The 23,457-nt window shown below is 47.6% G+C and overlaps 1 protein-coding gene across 2 annotated transcripts; it reads left to right on the top strand.

Moving 5' to 3' along the window:
- On the top strand, window positions 1–22,943 carry MDC1 (mediator of DNA damage checkpoint 1). Of its 2 annotated transcripts, none has more exons than XM_083491172.1 (15): window positions 1–165; window positions 507–646; window positions 3,170–3,643; window positions 5,113–5,206; window positions 6,079–7,583; window positions 9,849–9,929; window positions 11,599–11,685; window positions 13,473–13,940; window positions 15,803–15,870; window positions 15,966–16,517; window positions 16,966–17,100; window positions 17,979–18,161; window positions 19,198–19,326; window positions 21,700–21,810; window positions 22,584–22,943. In XM_083491172.1, exons 2-15 carry the CDS (start codon window positions 508–510, stop codon window positions 22,836–22,838), a joined length of 4,281 nt encoding a protein of 1,426 aa, XP_083347298.1. In that variant the 5' UTR covers window positions 1–165; window position 507; the 3' UTR covers window positions 22,839–22,943. The 2 variants fall into 2 exon arrangements, with proteins under 2 accessions (XP_083347298.1, XP_083347297.1); XM_083491171.1 differs by having other exon boundaries at window positions 2–234.
- Window positions 22,944–23,457: the final 514 nt, after the last annotated feature.

Consider the following 23,457-nt stretch of genomic DNA (forward strand, 5'->3'; position numbering starts at 1 on the left):
CCTCTCTGTGGTCATTCTCTTCTTGCCTCCCGGGCAGGCGGGGAACCGTTTAACCCTCTCCGTTCTCCCTCCCACGGGTGAACAGACCCAATGGAGAGGAGGAGAGCTTTGAAGTGGCGGCGCGGCTGACCAATGGAGAGAGAGGCGGGACCCTCATGCAGAGAAGTGAGCGCTGGAGCCCAACTCCTGGGGCTGCCGCTTGCAGAGACTTTTGTCCCGCGTTCTGTTTTAGGGGTTGGTTCCCTTGAAGCTGCTTGCAGTGCGGTTTAAGGGGGCGGGCGGTGAGGCTTTATGATAGAAATGTGCAAAAAAAAAAAAAAAAAGTTGGGAAAATGGGTTTGCGGGCAGGTGGAAAATCGAGGGCAGGGGGCGTCAGAAAATGGGTCGGGAGGGGTTTTTTTGCAGGGTCAGGATCAGTGCAACTGAAATCTGGGGAAGGGGGCGTGTGTTTGTGTCTCTGTGTCTCTGCCACGATGCGAGGTTATGGCTCCTCTTGTTTCTTGCAGAATGGATCTAACGCAGCGTTTGGTCTGGGATGAAGAAGGGGATCCTGACGACTCCTCCGATGGGGCTGGCGACACTGGGAAGCCCCCCAAGCCCGTGGGGCGCTTGCGCCTCCTGAGCAGCAAGTATGGCCCCGAGAAAGGTAAAGACCCTGCCCTCCGGTTGCAATTTTCCTAAGAAGCAATCAAGCCTTTTCTGCTGCGTTTGATTGGATAGATTGCTATATTCCAAAGGCTGGGCATGAAGGGTTCTGCATCTCTGATCTGTACGAGGAGCCATTTCTATCTTAAGATCTGTGTGAAGAGAGAAAGAGAAGGAATGCAAATTAAAACCAGCCCTTGTCTTCTTGCATCCTGGGACACTCGGTTCCTGCCAGGAGAAAAGGGGGTTTTGCTGATTACTGTTGGTGTGGGTTGATTTTAAAGTTGGTTCGTGAATAATACAAAGTTACTCATTGGCAGTGGGGCTTAGGGAGGAAGGCCAGTTTGAACAACAGAGGGGCTGCTTCTATAGGTTGGCATCTTTGCCATCTGCCCAGCCCAACCTACCCATGAATTCTTCTGCTCCTCCCAGAATGTACAGTACAGGTGCACTGGAGAAGGCGCTTGTAACCTGAGCTTTGTCACCACTTTGCTGGGGCTAAAACACACTGCTCCATGCTCATCTCTAATTTGATGTTGCCTTCCTGTGGATTTGTCGTCATAAATTCCTTTCAGAGCTCACCTTGACTAAAAAGCAAGTAATAACAGTTCACTATACATAAGGGTCAGATGCTTAAGGTTATCAACCTGAGTTTGATTAACCTGGCAGTAACCTGAATTTGGGAATCCCAGCTGCATCAGTTTCTGCATGCGTTAACCCTTTGTTGATGGCTTTGCTAACTTGTCTCTTTTTGCATTTCTTTATGGAAATTTCTACACTTCCCTTCATCCACCAGAGAGGCTGTGATTTTTAGGGTGGGCCAGAGTTGCTAAAATCCCATTGATCATGGTCTGATTTACCCTTGGTTATGTAAATAATTCAGGTGTGGTTATACCTGATTAATGGTTCATATAAATAGGCTTGCCTCTGAACAGATGGATGAACACAGGTGGAGGTTTGAAAGTCAGGGACTGGTGGAGTTTTATCCTGCCTTTTTGTTCAGAAAAGTAGTCAGGGTGCCTTAACCTGCTTAAGCACTTTTTTATTTTTTTGAAAATATTTTTTAATTTGCTTATACAAATTTAAAAAAATTATAATAATATTACAACACATCCACAAATAGAAGATTCAACCAAATCTCTGGACTTCCCACCTTCCCCTCCATGGGTTCTGTTGTTAAATCTTTTCTACTGCATCTTTTTTCAATAATCCATGTTTTCAATAACTCCTTTATGTCAATAGTTCTCATAACAAGTGTTGTAGCAATCCTGCTAATGTTTTCAACTGCTTACAGTGGTCTCCAATATAAATTATACCCCCCCCCATTCCTTATTAAAGTTTTGATCTTCCTGATTCCCAAGCTTTCCAGTCAGTTTTGCCCTTTCAGCATAGTCCAACATAACCTGCTTAAGCATATAATCAAAATATTGAGGTAAATACACAGAACAGCAGCTGTAAGCAATTGAAACAAACCAAGAGGGAGCGAAAAACTATACTAAGAACTAACACCAATTGAATAAAAAGAACTGCCTAAATAACAGGGTTTGGTGGAAAACAGGAATGGAGTGGGCAAAGTGGATCTCCTGGATTGTGGAGATCTGTGGTTCTGCTTCCATGCAGTGTCTAGCGCTGATCATATTGAAGGACGAACTTGGAAGTTGGTTGAGGGCTGACTTTAAGCATAATTATATAAGCACTTTCCCGATTCACTAGGACAAGTGTGCAACTTATTGGAAGTAATTATGGAGAATATATGCTACTCATAAAAGGCAAGGCTTTCCCTGTACAGAAGAGAACAAGGGAGGGTGTGTTAATATTTCAGAGAACTTGTTTCCTTCCTGGGATTCTTACTACCTAAGGGCTGCTTCCTGGTTTTCATACAGAGCTTCATTGTGGAGGTTGTGTGAATAGGTCACCCAAAACTACACACCCCTTGAAATCTGGTTGGCATTGGTGCGGATACCATTTTGGTGTCGGGTGACGAAAACATAGCTTCTGGAAATTATGCCCAGCTGAGCTATCTTTGATACACCGTAGTTTTTATGTATTTTTATTTTATTGGCCTAGGATAGTTATTTTGTTGAAGTTATTACGCCCTGCCAGGGATGTGGGTGGCGCTGTGGGTTAAACCACAGAGCCTAGGACTCTGTGATCAGAAGGTCGGCAGTTCGAATCCCTGCGACGGGGTGAGCTCCCATTGCTCGGTCCCTGCTCCTGGCAACCTAGCAGTTCGAAAGCACGTCAAAGTGCAAGTAGATAAATAGGTACTGCTCCGGCGGGAAGGTAAACAGCGTTTCCGTGCACTGCTCTGGTTCTCCAGAAGCGGCTTAGTCATGCTGGCCACATGACCCGGAAGCTGTACGCCGGCTCCCTCGGCCAATAAAGCAAGATGAGCTCCACAACCCCAGAGTTGGCCACGACTGGACCTAATGGTCAGGGGTCCCTTTACCTTTACTCCCTGCCCCGAGTTCTTTGGATGGAGGGCAGGATATAAATATTTTCCATTGATTAATCAATTCTTCAGATTTCTGGATCTACCCTGGGGAGAATGTCATTGGCCGTCTGGAAAGCTGTCAGGTCTGCTTGCCCGCTGCTTCGGTTTCCAAAACTCACGCTGTGATTGAGGTTCCTTCCCACAAGGGACCCCACCTGTTGTATGACCTGGGAAGCCTGAACCGCACACGCCGGCAGCGCATGGTGTTGATCCCACATGTCCGATACAGCCTTCAGGATGGAGACGCTCTGCTCTTTGGGGACGTGGGGTGCCAGTACTTCATGCTGGTCCCGGACGGCGCCGATGAGTCGCTTGATGAGTCTGTGGAGGTGCCACCCACGCAAAAGATTGTGGATGTCGGTGCTTTGGCCATTGAGGAGACACCTGCACCGGGGAAGCGGATGGCTTTTGGAGGAGTCCTGGTGCAAGATTCCGACAAGGAGGAAGATGGGGAGGAATTAGTGAATGGGGCAGGCAGGAGCCGACATCTCCCAGCAAGTGATGGTAAGTGGGTGTTGGGAAAGTGGTGGGGGTGGGAATCTGCCATACTGCCCACCTGGCAGGGTGGATAAAAATCAATGGTTTTTTTTTAAAAAAAATTAAATTAAAAAATCAGATTTTTAAAAAAATTAAATCAGATTTTTAAAATAAAATGCTTTTGGATGAAAAATCTTTCTAAATATAGTTTTCTGTTTAAGTTACATTATAGTCCGAAAATAAGTACAGTGGTGGTACCTCGGGTTACGTACGCATCAGGTTACATACGCTTCATGTTACAGACTCCGCTAACCCAGAAATTGCACCTCGGGTTAAGAACTTTGCTTCAGGATGAGAACAGAAATCGTGCAGCAGCGGTGCAGCAGCAGCAGGAGGCCCCGTTAGCTAAAGTGGTACCTCAGGTTAAGAACAGTTTCAGGTTAAGAATGGACCTTCAGAATGAATTAAGTTCTTAACCTGAGGTACCACTGTATTTGTTTTAAGTTTTTCATGTGTGCTAAAACTCAAGTCTTTTTTGTTTTTGTTTAACCACATCAGTTAACAAACATGGATACATATGCTATAATGTTACTGGTTTAGTTAAATAAATTCTTTAAATTGTTATTAAGGAAATGATTATTTTTTTCTCCTTCTGATAAAATACAGCAGGAAAGTTGTCCAAATATAAACAGTTAACTTGCAGTTTCATAGGAGTATATATATTTAAAGAAGAAGAATAAATGAGCAGATTAAGTTAATTTGGATACGCAGAAGATATTAAAAATAAAATTAAGGAACCACAGAAAGAGGGGGGAAGGAAGTCAAGCTTTGAAATGTCAAAGTGACTGGAAAATTAGTGAAATGTATAACTTGTATACACACATACATACATACATACATACATATACATATGCATACAGTCATACCTCTTCTTGCGAATGCTTCGTGTTGTGTTTTTTCGGGTTAAGAATGTGGCAAACCCAGAAATGTTTACTTCTGGGTTTCGCCATGCGCACATGCGCCGAAGCGTTCTGTGCGGTTCTCGCATGCGCAGAAGTACTATTGCACACATGCGCAGAAGCGCCGCTCTGGTTACTGACTTTTTGGGTTGTGAACGGTACCCCGGAATGGATCATGTCTGCAACCAGAGGTACCACTGTATATACAGTGGTACCTCGGGTTACATACGCTTCAGGTTACAGACTCCGCTAACCCAGAAATAATACCTTGGGTTAAGAACTTTGCTTCAGGATGAGAACAGAAATCGGGCTCCGGCTGCGCGGCGGCAGCAGGAGGCCCCATTAGCTAAAGTGGTGCTTCAGGTTAAGAACAGTTTCAGGTTAAGAACGGACCTCCGGAACGAATTAAGTACTTAACCCGAGGTACCACTGTATATATGTCGTATTGACTGCAAATGATTTGTTTAGGTTTATATAATCTGGAGTTCTCCATCCCTGCTGTTCCTGATTCTTTAAATTTCCTGTCTTCCCCACTAGGGTCAGATTCCTCTATCAAAGATGGTGTTGGAAGATGCTCCGCTTTGGGTTCCTCTGTGTTCTTCTCTCCCTCTGCTACTGTGGTGCCTGAAAGGTAATGCCTTTTTCTAGCTGCCTTTTCTCAAGGGAAGCAGGCCTGGTATATGGCAGTCCCTGTGGAAGAAATAGGGTTCGTAAGCATTCTGGGAAGGATTAAACGTACCCATGGACTGATCCGTGGTTCATAGTGACAATAGGAAGAAATGGAGCCTCCATGTCCAGTGATGGTATATCTTCAATTAGCAGACCTTTGGAGGCGTCAACAGAGGGTGGTTTTAATTTTTTAATTAGTGCTAAAGCACATTCCAGTTACATACAGTCATACCTCGGGTTGCGAACGCTGCAGGTTGTGCATTTTCGGGTTACGGACTGCACCAAACCCGGAAGTACCGAAATGGGTCAGCACCAACACTTAGAATTGTGCTTGGAAATGTACTGGGAGCCAATGCAGGTCTTTCAGGATCGGTGTTATATGGTTCTCGGCGGCCGCTCCCACCAAAAGCTTTATCCACCACATAAATCTGTTAGATTCATTGACTAAGACATGGGTAGGCAACCTAAGGCCCGGGGGCCGGATCCAGCCCAATCGCCTTCTCAATCTGGCCCATGGACGGTCCAGGAATCAGCGTGTTTTTACATGAGTAGAATGAGCATGTTTTTACATGAGTAGAATGTGTCCTTTTATTTAAAATGCATCTCTGGGTTATTTGTGGGGCAAAGGAATTTGTTCATCCCCCCCCCCCAAATAGTCTGGCCCCCCACAAGGTCTGAGGGACAGTGGACCCGGCCCCCTGCTGAAAAAGTTTGCTGACCCCTGGACTAAGATATCTCTAAATGGGTCAGAGCCCCAGGTTCTACAGTACAGGGAATCTGACGACTTGCTGTGAGCTTTAAACCACTCCCCTGCTTGTTATTTGTACCCTGCAGTGATGAAGAGAATGAGGAACCCTCTGGCAGCGAACCGCCTTGTCCATCCCTGCGCCTGTTTCTTGAGAGCCAGGATGGTACCCCAAGCCAAGAGGGGCATCCTGTCCAGCCAAGAATTACAGGGACGGGAGTGAAGTCGGGAGACCAGGCACCCCCATCAGAGCCGAACCTCAGTTCCCACCAGGACAGCGATACAGGCCTGAAGGATGAGCTGAGAGCAGGCAGCACCCCTGAAACGCCAAAGTCGGGGGGCCTGAGGGAAGGTGGCTGGGACTTAGAGGTGGGCAGCGACACAGATGAGGAGGACCCGGCGGTGGGGACTCCAGACGCCGGCTGCCGGAAGAGCCACCAAACGGTGGACAGCGCCACAGATGTGGAGCGAGCAGAGAGCCCTGGGGTTGTGGGCTTGCAGGCGCACCGACCGCTTGAAAATGGAGACAGCGACACCGATGCAGAGGAAGGCCTGGAGAATCCAATTGCTGCATCTCCCGGAGGCCTTGATCCCTGTCCCGTAAAGGAGGGGGTTGTCTGCAAAGGGGCCAAAGGTGCCGCGCATCCTGGGGGCTGCTGCCAGCCCAATGAGAAAGGGAGCAGTGACAGAGATGGGGAAGAGGCAGGAGCTAACCCAGATGTGCATGGAAGGAGGACCAAAAAGCCTGCTTTCGAGGAGGACAGCGACACAGATGTGGAAGACCCGTCCCTCGACGTGGAGGATCCAGCTGGGATTCCAAAGACCCACGAGGCTGCGGGGGACAGCGGTGGCGATACAGATGTGGAAATGGCCGACTTGGCGCTGGAGAATTCAAACGTTGCTCACAGCCTCCGTCCGTCAAGCTGCAAGCCTGTCGGGACAAACGGGGGAGAGATCTCCATTGAGGAGGTTGCGCTGCCGGGCAACAGTCACCCGGGCAACGGTGTAAGGGATGGTCCTGATGCTGTAGGGGAGAGAAAGGAGCCTGATGCTGAACCCCAGAGGGGTTGTGAAGCTGCCAGTGGACAGTCCAGCGGTTTAGGTGGGAAGGAGCTCTTGGGGAAAGCTGAGAGTCAACACTTGGCTGGTCTCTCTGTTGACAGTGATACAGATGTGGAAGAGGAGGAGGGTGCTGGAAATCCAGATGTGGGCTCAAACAAGGACCACGCAGCCACTGGGCTCAGTGGAGGATGTATCCCTCTTGAGAAACCAGATGTTTCTGGTCCTCAGGAGATCTCCAGAACCGTTGAAGGGGAGGACGCCGACACAGATGCAGAAGCGACGTCTCCATCCCACAAGAAATCTGTGGCTGAAGACAGCGACACGGACGTGGAGGGAGAGGCTGAACCGTTGCCCAGGAAGCCCTCGGAAGAGCAAGACTCGCAGCTGGTCGCCGTGAAATCCTGTCTGAATGGGAAGAAGTCGACTGGCTCCACGGTGGAAGCAAGCGTCGGCCGTGAACCTTGCAAAGAGGATGAAGATACAGATGCAGAAGGAGAGGAGTCCCACCCAGGAGATGACAGCAACACCGATGGTGGGTATGAAGTAAAGCGAGACGAAAAACCGGATCTCTCGTTCGACTTGGAATACACCTGAGATGCGGTACCAGGTTTGCGCTTGTGCAGTTGTCCTGAGCAGGGCCTTGCACAAACAAGGTGCCCTTTAGATTCATTTTACAGTGGTACCTTGGTTCTCAAACTTAATCCTTTCCGGAACTCCGTTCCAAAACCAAAGCATTCCAAAACCAAGGTGCACTTTTCCATAGAAAGTAATGCAAAATGGATTAATCCGTTCCAGACCTTTAAAAACAACCCCTAAAACAGCAATTTAACATGAGTTTTCCTATCTAATGAGTCCACTGCTCTATAAAATGAAAGCAGTATTGCAGTCACACAGTCAGTCGGTAGCTGAACTGGGTTCCACACAGTCACAAAAACGCAAAATAAATAGCAAAAACAGACCTCGGCGTAGCACTCCAAACGAAAGTGTGGCACTCAAATCAGTAGCGTAACACTCCAAACGGAGCACATTCGACTTCCGAAAAAAGGTCGCGAACCAGAACACTTACTTCCGGGTTTGCAGTGTTTGGGTTCCAGGTTGTTTGAGTACCAAGGTGTTTGAGAACCAAGGTACCAGTGTGTTTTATTTAGACTATTTCTGTCCTGCGTTACAGGCCCCGGAGAGGTGTCTATAGGGAAGCAGGTTTGTTCAGGCAGTATCTTTTCCCTCAAATCCTTGCTTTTCCCTCAGCAGCTCTGAGCCAGGTGTGGGGAACCTCTGGCCTTCCAGGTGTTTCCAAACTACAGCTTCCTGCATCCCTGGCCGTTGGCCATTGTACTCATGGCTGCTGAGGGTTGTTGAACAAGCTGTGGTGGGCCAAAAGTTCCCCATGCCTGCTTGGAGCCAAGGGAGAGGGGCTTGGCAGCTGCAACTCTATACTACTACTACTACTACTACAAATAATAATAATAATAATAATAATAATAATAATAATAATAATAATAATAATTTATTATTTATACCCCGCCCATCTGGCTGGGTTTCCCCAGCCACTCTGGGCGGCTTCCAAAAGAATATTAAAATACTGTGATACATCAAACATTAAAAGCTTCCCTAAACAGGGCTCCCTTCAGATGTCTTCTAAAAGTCTGGTAGTTGTTGTTCTCTTTGACATCTGGTGGGAGGGCGTTCCACAGGGAGGGCGCCACCACCGAGAAGGCCCTCTGCCTGCTTCCCTGTAACTTGGCTTCTCGCAGTGAGGGAACCGCCAGAAGGCCCTCGGTGCTGGACCTCAGTGTCCAGGTAGAACGATGGGGGTGGAGACGCTCCTTCAGGTATACTGGGCCAAGGCCGTTTAGGGCTTTAAAGGTCAGCACCAACACTTTGAATTGTGCTCGGAAACGTACTGGGAGCCAATGTAGGTCTTTCAAGACCGGTGTTATATGGTCTCGGCGGCCGCTCCCAGTCACCAGTCTGGCTGCTGCATTCTGGATTAGTTGTAGTTTCTGGGTCACCTTCAAAGGTAGCCCCACGTAGAGCGCATTGCAGTAGTCCAAGCGGGAGATAACCAGAGCATGCACCACTCTGGTTAGACTCTGGTTTAGTAGTAGTAGTAGTATTAGTAGTAGTAGTAGTAGTATTAATACCCCACCCATCTGGCTGGGTTCCCCCAGCCACTCTGGGCGGCTCCCAACAGAATATTAAAAACACAATAAAACACCAAACATTAAAAACTTCCCTAAACAGGGCTGCCTTCAGAGGTCTTCTAAAAGTCAGATAGTGGTTTATTTCCTTGACATCCGATGGAAGGGCCTTCCACAGGGCGGGCGCCACCACCGAGAAGGCCCTCTGCCTGGTTCCCTGTAACCTCATTTCTTGCAGTGAGGGAACCACCAGAAGGCCCTCGGAGCTGGACCTCAGTGTCTGGGCTGACGGATGGGGATGCTCTGAGCTCTGTGCAGGAGCAGTGCCTGCTTGGGTGTCGCGTTCACAGGTAGGACCCACCAGGAAAGGCGGCAATGCTGAGTGCTGGTGTTCAAGTCAGCAAGTCCTGCCTTCTGTCTTGCATACTCCACTGCATTCCCCCTGGCAATCAGTCAGCGTTACTTAACCCACTGAGTGTGTTCTGCCCTTACTGGATTATTGTTTTTTCATTTCCTAAGGGCTGTTTGCACTTGAGCCAACCTGATTACCTCCCACTTCTGTGAGAGCGTTGCCATTTTGGCCTACTTATGCATGGCACCCCTTGCCTTCAGAAATATAAGGTTCATTCGTCTCCCCTTCCCCTCTCATCCCCCAGAGGAGCCCGACCTGGCTCTCCAGGACACTCAGTGTTTCTTGCCTGTCGAGACCTCCTCTCCTGTGGCTGCAAAGGCGAAAGGTAAGGAGTTTTGCAGGATTCTGAGGGAAGCCCGTGGCAGCTGTCACAGGTGTAGTGGTTCAGAAATCTGTCTTCCCAGGGGAAAACCTGTGAGACCGCGTCTGGCTGCTATTTGGGCCTTAGCTTATAAGTACCAACACTGTCGTTTCTAAGCACTGCAGTATCAGTGGGGGGGGGGGATATGTAGAAAAGAGAGAGGACCTTGACTGTCAAATGCCCCCCACCCGCCAGAGGAAGGTACACCTGGCACTCATTAGCCCCAAGTTAAAGCCTTGTTCTTTGGCCAAGCATTTTCTCTTATATTTTTATCTTTGTTTCATTGCATTGGTTTGTGTTACATAGGGAAGGCCTGAAACTCCGTGGCAGGACACAGGCTTGGTATGCAGAATGACCCAGTTTCAATCCCGGGGGGGGTGGCTGGGAGAGATGGAGATGCTTGAGAGCCACTGCCAGCCTGTGCTGGCAGCACTGAGCTAGGGAAACCAATTACAGTGGTGCCTTGCAAGACGAAAAGAATCCGTTCTGTGATTCTCTTTGTCTAGCGGTTTTTTCGTCTTGCGAAGCAAGCCCATTGAAGGATTAGCGGATTAGCGCTATTAGCGGCTTTTAGCGGCTTATCAGCTTATCGGATCAGCTGATAAGCGGCTTAGCGGCTTACGAAAAGGGGGGGGGAAAGGGAAAAAAACCCGCAGGAACTCGCAAGACATTTTCGTCTTGCGAAGCAAGCCCATAGGAGATTCGTTTTGCGAAGCACCTCCAAAACGGAAAACCCTTTCGTCTAGCAAGTTTTCCGTCTTGCGAGGCATTCGTCTTGCGGGGCACCACTGTATCCGATTCTCCACAAAGCAGCTTCCCTATGACACGTTAGATTTATTTGTGTCAGTTTTTGGATGAAGATTGGGGCAGGGGGAAGAGGTATAGCTGTTGTGTTGGGAGAGGTGGAGTGCAGAGCCTAAAGGGGGGGTGTTGTAAGCTCGTGGTGGGGGAGGTTTGAAGATTTAAAGGGGGGGTCTCTCTTCCTCTCTGTCTAATTCTTATTAAATTTTCTGTTTTACAATTTAGAATATTCATTTAAACAACCTTAAAATATCAGTGACACCCCTTCTTCTCTTTCCATGGTTCATTTTGCATAAGATAAATCCCTCCATATTTTATATAACTAAACCATTATTACTTCCACCAAAACTTATTCACACTATTGAATTTATCTTAATGCTGCCAACATTTTAAAGTGTACACAATTTCCCCTCATACATTCAATAAACATTTTCCAATCTTCTCTAAACGTATGTTCTTCTTGTTTTCTTATTCTATATGTTAAGTCCGCAAGCTGCGCATATTCCATCAGTTTAAGTTGCCATTCTTCTTTAGTTGGGACCTCGCTTGTTTTCCATTGTGGGACTAACAAAACACGGGCTGCCGTAGTGGCATACATAAATAGCCTTTTTTGACACCTGGGGTTTTCCATCTGAATTATCCCCAACGAAAAGGACTCTGTTTTGTTTTCTGAAAAGTGCTTTTAAACATTTTTTCCCAGTTCATTATAAATTATTTCCCAATACTCTTTTACCCTTTTACAGGTCCGCCACATTTATATATATATATATATATATAAAACGGAGCCTCTCAAAAGGTTGAACACCTTTCCTGTCTTTCCCCCTCCACCCAGGTGCCAGTTGTGCTCTCGAAGAGGCGACTGCAGAAGCTTTTGTCTTTCAGTCTCCCTCTGTGCCATGCAGACTCCGGGCTGCGAAAGGTGAGTCCATCTTGACCCATGTCCACACGGCAGCCTCTTCCCCCCAGTTGTCCAGATGGACTCTTCCAGACTGCGCCACTTGCCTCAATCCTTACAGTCTGCACGATCCACCATTTGGTCTAATGGAGTTCAGTACCGAATGTCTGGGCCTGCCCTGATTGGCCCTGCTGGCTGGGGCTGATGGGTCTAGGGAATCCAAACTTTGGAGCGGTGGTTTCAGGCCTGAGGGGGCAGCATTGTGTAAGGGAGCAGTAGTTCTTGCTGAAAACCTCATGGCATAAAGTCTTATCAGCTCGTCCTCTTTGTCAGCTCTGTTTGAATTGTCCCTATCTGCATATCTATATATATATTCATTTCATTTCCTTCTGGCTTCACTTACAACGCCCAGTTTTCTTACCACCAGGAAAATATATTTGTATAAATGCATTTAAAGAGATTTGCACAGATGAACTGGGCATTAGCCCGTGAAAGATTGTAATAAAATTTGTTGGGTCTTTCTTTCTTTCTTTCTCTTTCTTTCTTTCTTTCTTTCTTTCTTTCTTTCTTTCTTTCTCTCTCTCTCACACACACACACACAATTGTTTACAATAAACCATTGTCCATATCAATACATTTATGGGGTTCCCTGAACCCCCGGGCTCCCCCCACCCCTTCCATGGCTTCCAAAATTTATCTTCCCTTTTTTCCTGCATCTAATTATATTTATCTAAATTATCACCCTTCAGTTTTATCCTTTGTCGTTTAAAATTACAAGTGCTATGTCAATCCTGTTAAAGTTTTTAAGTGTTTACAGTGTTCTTTAATATATTCTATGCCATTCTTTGTTGAATTTATCATCATCTTGGTGCCTGATCTTCCCAGTCAGCCTTGGCATCTTCATTATCCATTTGTTGGGTCTTTTCAGTTTCTGCAGGACTCTTGGTCGATTTCCCCACCCCACCCCATCATCACGCTAGTCAAAGGGCCGCTTTAAAAAGCACCTCAGATTTATTTCTATAAGGCTGTGGTGAGAGGATTTAAGGGCTGAGAATTAGATGTGGCCAAACTACATCTCCCATCAACCCCAACAAGCATGGTCAGTGGTCAAGGCTGTTGGAAGTTGTAGTCCAATAACATTTTGCAGGCCAAAGATCCCCATTCCAATAATAATAATAATAATAATAATAATAATAATAATAATAAATTTATTATTTATTTCCCCAGCCACTCTGGGCGGCTTTCAACAGAATATTAAAATACAGTAGTCTATTAAACCTTAAAAGCTTCCCTAAACAGGGCTGCCTTCAGGTGTCTTCTAAAAGTCTGGTAGTTGTTGTTCTCTTTGACATCTGGTGGGAGGGCGTTCCACAGGGCGGGTGCCACTACCAAGAAGGCCCTCTGCCTGGTTCCCTGTAACTTAGCTTCTCGCAGCGAGGGAACCGCCAGAAGGCCCTCGGTGCTGGACCTCAGTGTCTGGGCAGAACGATGGAGGTGGAGACACTCCTTCAGGCATACTGGGCTGAGGCCGTTTAGGGCTTTAAAGGTCAGCACCAACACTTTGAATTGTGCTCGGAAACGTACTGGGAGCCAATGTAGGTCTTTCAAGACCGGTGTTATGTGGTCTTGGCAGCTGCTCCCAGTCACCAGTCTAGCTGTCGCATTCTGGATTAGTTGTAGTTTCCAGGTCACCTTCAAAGGTAGCCCCACACAGAGCGCATTGCGGTAGTCCAAGCAAGAGATAACTAGATTAGAGTCAGGGGAGAATGAACACTGTGTTGGGATCGCCTCTCTTCTTTCTCTCTGCGTAGAGAGCAGCTCCTCTCTGAATGACGACGACTCGGATGCTTACATGATGGAAGCCACCCAGCCATTCTGCCAGGACCCCGGGCGGCTCTTGGAAGACCCCACTCAGGACTTTCTTGGCAAAGAGGAGGAAGATACAGAATTAATCTTGCCTCGTTCGTCCGAGCAGGCGACGCAGATGGTAGTTTCAGGGTCGGCCTCTAGGGGGCAACAGGCAGCCAGCCTCCTAGGGACCAACACTCCACAACTGCCCCATTCTCAGCCTGCATCGCAGCCAGTGGGGGGCGCTGCTGCCCAGGAACTCAAGCAGGAAGAGGAAGGCCAGCTGATTCACGCAGGGCAGATTCCCTCTGTTGACAGCAGTCAACCCTCAACATTGGCCAACGAGGTCTCTGGGAGCCCAAAACAGGAGGGTGTGGCAGCCCCTGAAGGTGGAAGCAGTGATGTGAAGTTAGAGGCACAGAACGAGGCAGGTGAGCGGTAGGGAGGGCTGGAGGCTGGGGAGTGTTTGGTCTAATAATGGAATCATAGAATTGTCATGTTGGAAGGGACCATGAGGGTCCTCTAGTCCAGCCCCCTGCAGTGCGGGGATCTTTTGCCCAACGTAGGACTCGAACCCAGAACCCCGAGAGTAAAAGAGCCCCAATTGCAGATATGGCTATCGCAAGTGTGTTGAGACACTGCTTATTGTCGTCTGGCTTTCCGTGACAGCAGACCGCCACCCCTCTTGCTCTCTGGATAGTTCCTCTGGGAATGGCTTCCTTGCGTGTGAATTGTGTATCTTTCCCTCTCTGTGTATATTAAATAACCACCAGCAGCAGAAGCCCTTAGGTCCCAGGGCAGGCTTTGGCAATCAAAAACAACGACGCCAAAACCAGGGTAAATGCATACAATCTCCCTGAATTGGGTTGGTCCTTAAAAATATCGTGGTACCTCTGGTTACAGATGCTTCAGGTTACAGACGTTTCAGCTTACAGACTCCGCTAACCCAGAAATAGTACCTCGGGTTAAGAACTTTACCTCAGGATGAGAACAGAAATCTCGCAGCGGTGGCAGCAGGAGGCCCCATTAGCTAAAGTGGTGCTTCAGGTTAAGAAGTTTCAGGTTAAGAACGGACCTCCAGAACGAATTAAGTTCTTAATCCGAGGTACCACTGTACATCAAAAGTCCGGGTAAAGAAGGGTTTGTTGTATATATGAGAGTTGGGTGGATGTCAGGGAAGGGGTGAAGTAGCAAAAGGCTATTGCAGGGAAAGAGTGCTGTGCAAGGCTGCCCAGCATTCTCTCTGGCTCCATCCATTTCCTCTTGGGCAACAACCCTTCATAGGGGGTGGGGGTGGGAAACCCCCCTATTTGTTCATTGGAGGATTTCATAAGGGTCTGTCATGCGGGAGCTGGCCCAGTTTCTAAACAGCAGGCCCAGTGGGGCTTAGCAGAGAAACTGGCGGTGACAGAGGCCAAACCATGGTGGGTTTCCGTTTGCGTTCCTGCAAATTAGGAATAGCTGACGGGCTTGGGAGGCTCAACTCTATGTGAATCCTCTGAGAGGGTCGAGCCGGGGTTTAGTGGGGTTCGTGTTTTGGAACCAGAGATCTCCTTCTGGGAAAGGAGTGGCGGTTCCTCCGGCCGGCACTGCCTCCTGGTGGCTGGAGTGGAAGTGTTAGGAAGTGTAGGACCCCGGCAGAGACACACACCCGACTGGCATGTTCTCTCCCTCCTGGTCGGTCGGGAGCTTCAAAAGCTTTCTCCAGCCCGAACATCACAGCGACTGATACCAAGAGGCATCGGCACACTCAAGGATCCACAGAGTTTTCGCAGTTTGCATAACAGAACTCAGTAGCTCAGCATTTTGGCTAATCTACTTTATTTATATATATTACACAGAGCATTCTGCTTTAGCTCCTTCCTCTTTCTCATCAGACAGCAAAGAGAGAAAGAACAATAAACAATAGTTCCACTTTCCGGAACATAGTACAGTGGTACCTCGGGTTACATACGCTTCAGGTTACATACGCTTCAGGTTACAGACTCCACTAACCCAGAAATAGTGCTTCAGGATGAGAACAGAAATCATGCTCCGGCGGCGCAGCTGCAGCAGGAGGTCCCATTAGCTAAAGTGGTGCTTCAGGTTAAGAACAGTTTCATGACCTCCGGAACGAATTAAGTACTTAACCTGAGGTACCACTGTAATACCAAAACATCCTGTCACTTCCCACTCTGTGGAATGAAAACATACACCATCATGTGATAGACAACAATCTCATGACTGCAAACATGGAGCAGGAATCCGAACAGGAAGTTGCGCCACTCGGCTTTTCACTCTGCTTCTTCCCTAGCTCCTGTTGACGTGGAGTCGGAAGGCAGGAGCTCAGCTCCGGCAGGAGAAGCAAGGAATTCTGAGCAGGTGAGCTTGGACTTGGCCACTACAGCCCTTCATTCCTCCCTCCCTGAATTTCTCCGCATAGCTCCTGTAGGCCTTAATCGCCCTTCATATTACAGGTGCAACAGGAGCCGGTGGCCTCTGTTGTTGTCCCGCGGAGGCGCGGTCTGCGGTCTGCCAGCAGTACTGTTTCCCCAGCTCCTGTTCCAGAGCGACCGACCCGTGGCCGTGCGGGACCCGCTGATGTGGGTGAGTCCAGGGAACCGGCAGCCCCTGTCGCCAGGCGCCAGGGGCTGCGGCGGCAGAGGAAGCCGACCCGACTTAGGGGAGAGCCGGAAGAGGAGCCGGAGCAGTCGGAAGAAGAAGGACCGAGCCCCAGCAAGAAGACCAAGAACAGGGAACCGGCAGCCACCCCGCGTCAAGGCCAAGCCAGGGGCTCGCAGAGGAAAACAAGAGCCGCCAGCAGGCTTCAGGAAGGGCCGGCAACAGCCATAGACAGCCCTGGCCCCCGGGAGAGGACAAGGCGAGGGAAACAGGGGACGGCGGTCGAGCCTGCGGAAGAACAGGAGGCCCCGCGCCCGAGGACCCGAGCGGCCAGCAGGCAGTCGAGCTGCTCTTCAGTGAGCATGCCCAGCCCAAAGGATTCTGGGAAAGAAGCCAAACCTGGGCAGGTGGGTAAGGGAGCAGGAGGAGGAAGAAGGTAATTCGTGACGCTATTGGATGAGGAGGTCTCATGCCTGGTCTTAAAGACGACTGGTTAAATTGGATTTGGCCTTTTTAGAATCCTGTTGGGCAGCCTGTTCTGAAAATGAAGCCAGATGCTCAAGTGCTGGGTGGGTTTCAGAACCCTTCCTGCACCTTTCCTGTAGGGAAAACACTCCTTTGCTGAGCTCCCATGCAGTAAACCCGGCTTAGCCTTGCCTCCTGTGTGAATCCTCCTGGCTGCGGTGTGATAGTCCTTGGTAACCTGTAGGGAGGGAGAGTTGGGCCTTGACAACCAGGAGGCGGGATGTCCGATGGCAGGGAGGGGCTTGCGAGCCAAAGGATTGGCTAAGATGGCAAACTTCCTCTTCGGTGTGACTCCCTCCTCATTTTTTTGCTTGCCCCCCTTCTCCCCAGGAGCCAGCGCAGTCCACTCCGCCCTCGGGAAGGAGGTCCCGGAAGCAGAGCACAGAGAGCAAGCCAGCGGGAACAAGAAGCCAGCCCCGGAGGCGAACCCAGGACTCGGGGGTCTCAGGCAGTCCTGTCCCAAAGGTACTGCGCACATGTTTTGAGGTGGAGGAAGGGGTTGGAGGGAGAACACCTTGAGAGGGCGAGCTCCAGGATCTTAGGGTCTGGCACCCTCAGCATGGAAGCAGTAGCTTGTGCATATTTTTAAATTTTATTTTTAATCCAAGCATCCACCTTCTGAACTCAACTGGAATGTAAACAGCGGAAAGCTATCAATATTTTGTAAAACCAGTAAGTTCTTAACTACTTTCATAGAAATATTTTTAAAAAGATAAGGAACGGGAATGGTTTTTGTTACAGTCAAACAGTAATGAAGACCCATTGCACAGTTTATAGACAAGCCAACAGTACTGAGCTCTGATAATGACTAGTTTCTTTTAATCGAAGATGACATTTGCAGAGATAACACGGACAGTACATCAAGACTTTGAAATGTCCAGACCATTTCGTATTTGTATAGAAACATGCAAAATGCTATATGAAGTTTCGCATTGTTACTATGAGAGCAATTTTCTTGCATGCAGCACAATAAACATGTGGGCACAATCTAGCCCAGAGTTCAGCCCTTTTAATTTCACAATGTTCATGTATTTGTGTTGAGCAAAGACACAGAAACAGAATTCATAGGTTGTGGCCCAAGTTTTGCAGTAGCCTTTCCCCAAGATTTTGTGGGACTACAACTCCCATCATCCCTGACCACTGGTCCTGCTAGCTAGGGATGATGGAAGTTGTAGTCCGACAGTCTTTGGGGGAGTCAAGGTAGAAAAAGGGCTGCTCTATAGGGTTTGAGAAGCGTGGATTTGAATGTCTTGCCAGTGGCTGCATGCTGAGGGTTGGGGTTATATTCCCACCCACCCCCACCCCCAGTGACTTCCTTTTCCTTCTCTTGCTGCCCCTCCCAGGTGCTGTTCATGGCGGGGACGGGCGAAGAAGGGGAGCACATTGTGACAGAGCTGGGCGGCTCCTTGGCAGAGTCCGTCTTCGACTGCACCCACCTGGTGACGGACCGCATCCGGCGTACGGTCAAGTTCCTGTGCGCGATGGCACGGGGCATCCCCATCGTGACCCTCAGCTGGCTGGAGAAGGTGAGCTGCTTCACTTGTCTCCCTCCCAGAATTCTCTGGGGCAGGGTTAGCCACCAGGGGGCCTTTCCAGTGCCAGTGGACTCCAACTCCCATCAGCCCCAGTGGTCAGACATGATGGAAGCTGTAGGCCAACCATATCCATAGCCATTGACTACTTCTGTTCTACAGCAGGGATGTACCACTCCTGCAGCCCAGGGGGTGGGGGGTGGGCAGTGACATTTCATTCTCCAGGGAGTAGTCAGGGAGACAATACTATGTACTGCTGCCTTCGATGACTGATCAGGCTCCATAGCAGTGATCTGAAGGAGCGTCTCCATCCCTGTCGTTCAGCCCAGACACTGAGGGCCTTCTGGCAGTTTCCTCACTGCTAGAAGTGAAGTTGCAGGGAATCAGGCAGAGAGCCTTCTTGGTGGTGGCACTCTCCCTGTGGAATGCCCTCCCTTCGGATGTCAAGGAGATAAACAACTATCTGACTTTTAGAAGACATCTGAAGGCAGCCCTGTACAGTGGTACCTCAGGTTACAGATGCTTCAGGTCAGACGCTTCAGGTTACAGACTCCGCTAACCCAGAAGTAGTACCTCGGGTTAAGAACTTTGTTTCATGATGAGAACAGAAATTGAGCTCCAGTGGTGCGGTGGCAGCAGGAGGCCCCATTAGCTAAAGTGGTAGCTCAGGTTAAGAACAGTTTCAGGTTAAGAACGGCCCTCCAGAACGAATTAAGTTCTTAACCCGAGGTACCACTATATAGGGACATGTTTAATGTTTTATTACATTTTTATATATCTGGCTGAACGATGGGGTGGAGGTGCTCCTTCAGGTATACAGGGCCGAGACCGTTTAGAAAGGCCATTGGCTTGATCCAGCATGGCTCTTCTTGTTTTGGTGAACCAATGAGAAGTTGGTATCATGGTAGGGCCTTACACCTTTCCGCAGTTGACTGTGTGCGGCGGCCTCCTTTAAGGCGAAGGGGGTGGCCCTTCAGCGGTTTCCCCTGCCTATTCTGCAATCTCCTTCCCACGTTTCCTCTCCTCGCAGAGCCGGCAGAACTCCTTCTTCCTGGCCCCAAACAGCTTCCTCGTTTCCGACCCCGAGAAGGAGGAATACTTCCGGTTCAAGCTCTCCGCGTCGCTGCAGAAGGCCCGGCAAGAGGGAGGCGTGCTCCAGGTGAGGTCACGGTTAGCAGCCTTTGCCTTGGGCCACGCCCACAGAACTACCTAGTCCAGGTATGCACAGCAAAGCAGGCAGAGGATTTTCCCCAACCCCAGAGCTGTTGGAATGGGTTTTGAATTTTTCTCTCCGAAGTGCAGCAGGAACCCCATCAGGGAAGAAACTGATAACCTGTAAGTTTAAGGTCCCAACCAAAGAAGAGTGGCAGCTTAAGCCGACAGAATATGTGCAGCTTGCAGACTTAACATATAGAATGAGAGAAGAAGAAGAACATACCTTTAGAGAAGATTGGAAATATATATGTTTTGAATATACAGTGGTACCTTGGGTTACGTACGCTTCAGGTTACAGACGCTTCAGGTTACAGACTCTGAAAACCCAGAAATAGTACCTCGGGTTAAGAACTTTACCTCAGGATGAGAACAGAAATCGCGTGGCGGCAGCGGGAGGCCCCATTAGCTAACGTGGTGCTTCAGGTTAAGAACAGTTTCAGGTTAAGAATGGACCTCCAGAACGAATTAAGTACTTAACCCGAGGTACCACTGTATGGGAAATAACTGTGTACAGCTGAAAATTCTGGCAGCATTAGGATAAATTCAACAGTGTAAATTAGTTATGATAGATGTTATAACGGAATACTGAATGGTATAGTTTCTGCAAAATATGTAGGGATTTATGATATGTAAAATGAACCATGGAAGGAGAAGAGGGCAAGTCATTGATATCTTAAGGATGTAAAAATGAGTACTTTAAAGGGTAAAACAGAAAATTTAATTAAAAATTACAGTGGTACTTTGGGTTACAGACACTTCAGGTTACAGACTCCGCTAACCCAGAAATAGTACCTCGGGTTAAGAACTTTGCTTCAGGATGAGAACAGAAATTGCGTGGCGGCGGCAGCAGGAGGCCCCATTAACTAAAATGGTACCTCAGGTTAAGAATGGACCTCCAGAACAAATTCAGTTCTTAACCCGAGGTACTACTGTATATACAAAAAAAAAAAAAAGAGGAAACTGATAACCTGCCCACTTCTTGCAGGCTATAAGGCCACAGCGAGTTGGCACCGTGACACCGCTTCCCTACAGTTCCTTGGGAGGTTGGGGGGCAAGATCGGCAGAAGGGTCCCCTTTGGTAGTTCCACTGCCCTTGAAAAGTTTTGGGAGAAGGCATTCTCTGCGGCAGGCCCTGAGTGGTGGAATTTCCTCCCCACAGAGGAGTGTTATAGTATTAGGATGAGGAGATGTAATGCTAAACCGCCCCTGAGGTAACAGTGGGAGGCAAGATATAGCACGAAGGCTCAGAAAATGCCTTCCAGTTTTCTGAGGAGCAGCCGTATTGGTCTGTTGCAGGAGAAACAACCTAGAGCCTTGCTAATCCCTTTAAAGACTAACACATTTCATTATGGTGTCAGTTTTCTTTCTTTTTTCTTTATATTTTCAAATTTATACATTTCATTAGCTTTACAATCAATTTAACATTTCAAAATTTGACTTCCTTCCCCCTCGTTCTGCGATTCCTTAAATTCATTTTTTTCCTATCTTCTCCAATCCAAATTCATTTAATGTACTCATTTCTTTATCTACTGTAGATATATACTCTTATAAAACTGCAGGTTATTACATTAATCCTGCCAATGTTTTTATCTGTTTGCAATTCTGTCAATATTCAATAAACCATTTCCATTCTTTTATAAAAAGCTTGTTATCTTGAAATTCTTATTCTTCTGGTCAGTTTCACCATTTCTGCATATTCCATGAGTTTTTGTACCCATTCTTCCTTTTCTGGGACTTCTGCTTCTTTCCAATTTGGAGCAAGTAACATTCTTGCTGCTGTAGTAGCATACATGAATAAATTTCTATACAATTTAGGTACAATGGTGCCCCGCAAGACGAATGCCTTGCAAGACGAAAAACTCGCTAGACGAAAGTGTTTTGCGTTTTTTGAGTCGCTTCGCAAGACGAATTTCCCTATGGGCTTGCTTCGCAAGACGAAACGTCTTGCGAGTTCTTGCGAGTTTGTTTCCTTTTTCTTAAAGCCGCTAAGCCGTTAATAGCCGCTAAGCCGCTAATAGCCGTGCTTCGCAAGACGAAAAAACCGCAAGACGAAGAGACTCGCGGAACGGATTAATTTGCGAGGCACCACTGTAGTTCTGTCCCTATAATTCCCAAAAGAAAAGCTTTTGTTTGTTTGTTTGTTTTTTACAAACATTATTTAAAAGATCTTTTTCAATTCATTATATATCATTTCTATGGTATAAGCTTCCATCTTGAGTCGCAGGCATAATCCAATTCTGAGTCAACCCTTCCTCGCTAATCTTCAGATTCCCGTGCTCCTTTGACACACCACAGACCTGTTTCTTTTCCCTTCCAGGGCTACGAAATCCACGTTACGCCTAACGTCAACTTGGAGCTGGAGGACATGAGGAACATTGTGCAGTGCGGCGGCGGGAAGTTCTTACCCAGAATGCCTCGAGCCTACAAGGTGAACCATGCCTGTTTACATGGCATCCTGTGGGGTTCTGGCAGAAACGCTGAGGCAAAAGGAATACCTGAGAGCGAGACCCGACTCTCTCTTTTTTTAATATATATTTTTATTAGTTTTTTTAACATACCATTTTCAACAGTAATTAAACATATTTTTACATCTTATTCAATATTTTGACTTCTGTCAGTCCAGTCTGGAAATTTTCCAATCTAATCTCTCAGTATACATTTCTTATTTTCCCTGTTACATTTAAAACTCATAACCAATATCTTTATTCTTTATCTACTTTGTAGCACTTCATATATTTCTCCCTACAAAACTTCTTGTAGTCCTACTAACGTATTTTGTTGATTACGGTTGCTCTTCAAATAGTTCGTATACTTCTTCCAATCTTCTGTAAATCTCTGTTCCTGCAGGTTTCGAATCCTTCCTGTCATTTTGTCCAATTCTGCATAGTCCATTAATTTTGTCTGCCATTCTTCTTTCATCGGAATTTCTTTTTGCTTCCATTTCTTGGCTAACAATACTCTTGCCGCTGTTGTTGCATATAAAAACAATTTAACATCTTGCCTATTAATATCCTGACCTATAATACCAAGTAGAAATGCTTCTGGGTTTTTTTTAGAAAACATATATTTCAACATCTTTTTCATCTCATATATCATTTCCCAGTAGTTGTTTTCTTACATTCCCACCACATATGATAAAATGTTCCTTCTTTTTCTGAGAGCGAGACCTGACTCTCAACCTTTTTTATTTATTTGCTTAAGGACAAGTGCGTTGTGATTTCCTGTCCCGAAGACCTGCCCCGCTGCAAAGCAGCTCAGGACGCCAGGCTCCCCATTGCCAACGCAGAGTTCATCCTGACAGGTATATTGCAGCAGAAGCTGGATGTGGATGCCCACCGGCTGAACGGGATGAGCCCCCTCTCCGTTGCCACTCCCCCGACCAGGACGAGGAGGAAGAGGGCGGCAGCAGCACCAGCAACCCCAGCCTTGCCCAGCACAGGCAAGAGGCGGCGTTGAGACCAAAGCGCAGCCCGTTACATGGCAACGTTGCCTTAAACTTGTAAATAACTCTTTTGTGTTTTGTTTTTTTACCACTGTCAATAAAATGGGTATAAAAAGCAACGTGGATCTTTTGGAATTGTGTATCTGTGAGAAAGAGAGGGTGTGCATATTTCCTGTGGCTGTGCCAAGGGGGGAAGAATATATTAATAATAATAATAATTTATACCAAACTGTATATGGAAGCCAAACAGTTTGCATGCAGGGCTTTCTGCAGTTCTGCCTCAGCAGGTTCAAGTTTTTTGTTATACAGTGGTACCTCAGGTTACATCCGCTTCAGGTTACAGACTCCGCTAACCCAGAAATAGTACCTCAGGTTAAGAACTTTGCTTAATAACTTTTTATTGATAATAATCAGCTAAATAGTTTGAGGATCTATACAACTTTGTAACATGCAGAAAACAGCAGTCTTAGAGAAACCAAAGACTGGAACTGAGGGAAGTCAGGGTGGTGGTGGTGGGGTTTTGCGGGGGGGGGCAGGAAAAATGGGGGGGGGAAACAAGGATGATATGTTTTTGGATAATATTTATTTTAATTTTTAATAAAAAAAACTTTAAAAAAACAACTTTGCTTCAGG

Source organism: Podarcis liolepis (genome assembly GCF_965112155.1).
Source record: "Podarcis liolepis genome assembly, chromosome: 2".
In the NCBI taxonomy this organism is placed as follows: domain Eukaryota; kingdom Metazoa; phylum Chordata; class Lepidosauria; order Squamata; family Lacertidae; genus Podarcis; species Podarcis liolepis.

Bases quoted from the DNA above. Each gene is read 5' to 3' on its own strand.
- MDC1 (XM_083491172.1), top strand. From the start codon at position 508: ATGGATCTAACGCAGCGTTTGGTCTGGGATGAAGAAGGGGATCCTGAC. The intron at 7,584-9,848 runs GTGGGTATGAAG...CTCATCCCCCAG, and splicing joins AGATGACAGCAACACCGATG to AGGAGCCCGACCTGGCTCTC. The intron at 18,162-19,197 runs GTGAGCTGCTTC...CTCTCCTCGCAG, and splicing joins CCCTCAGCTGGCTGGAGAAG to AGCCGGCAGAACTCCTTCTT.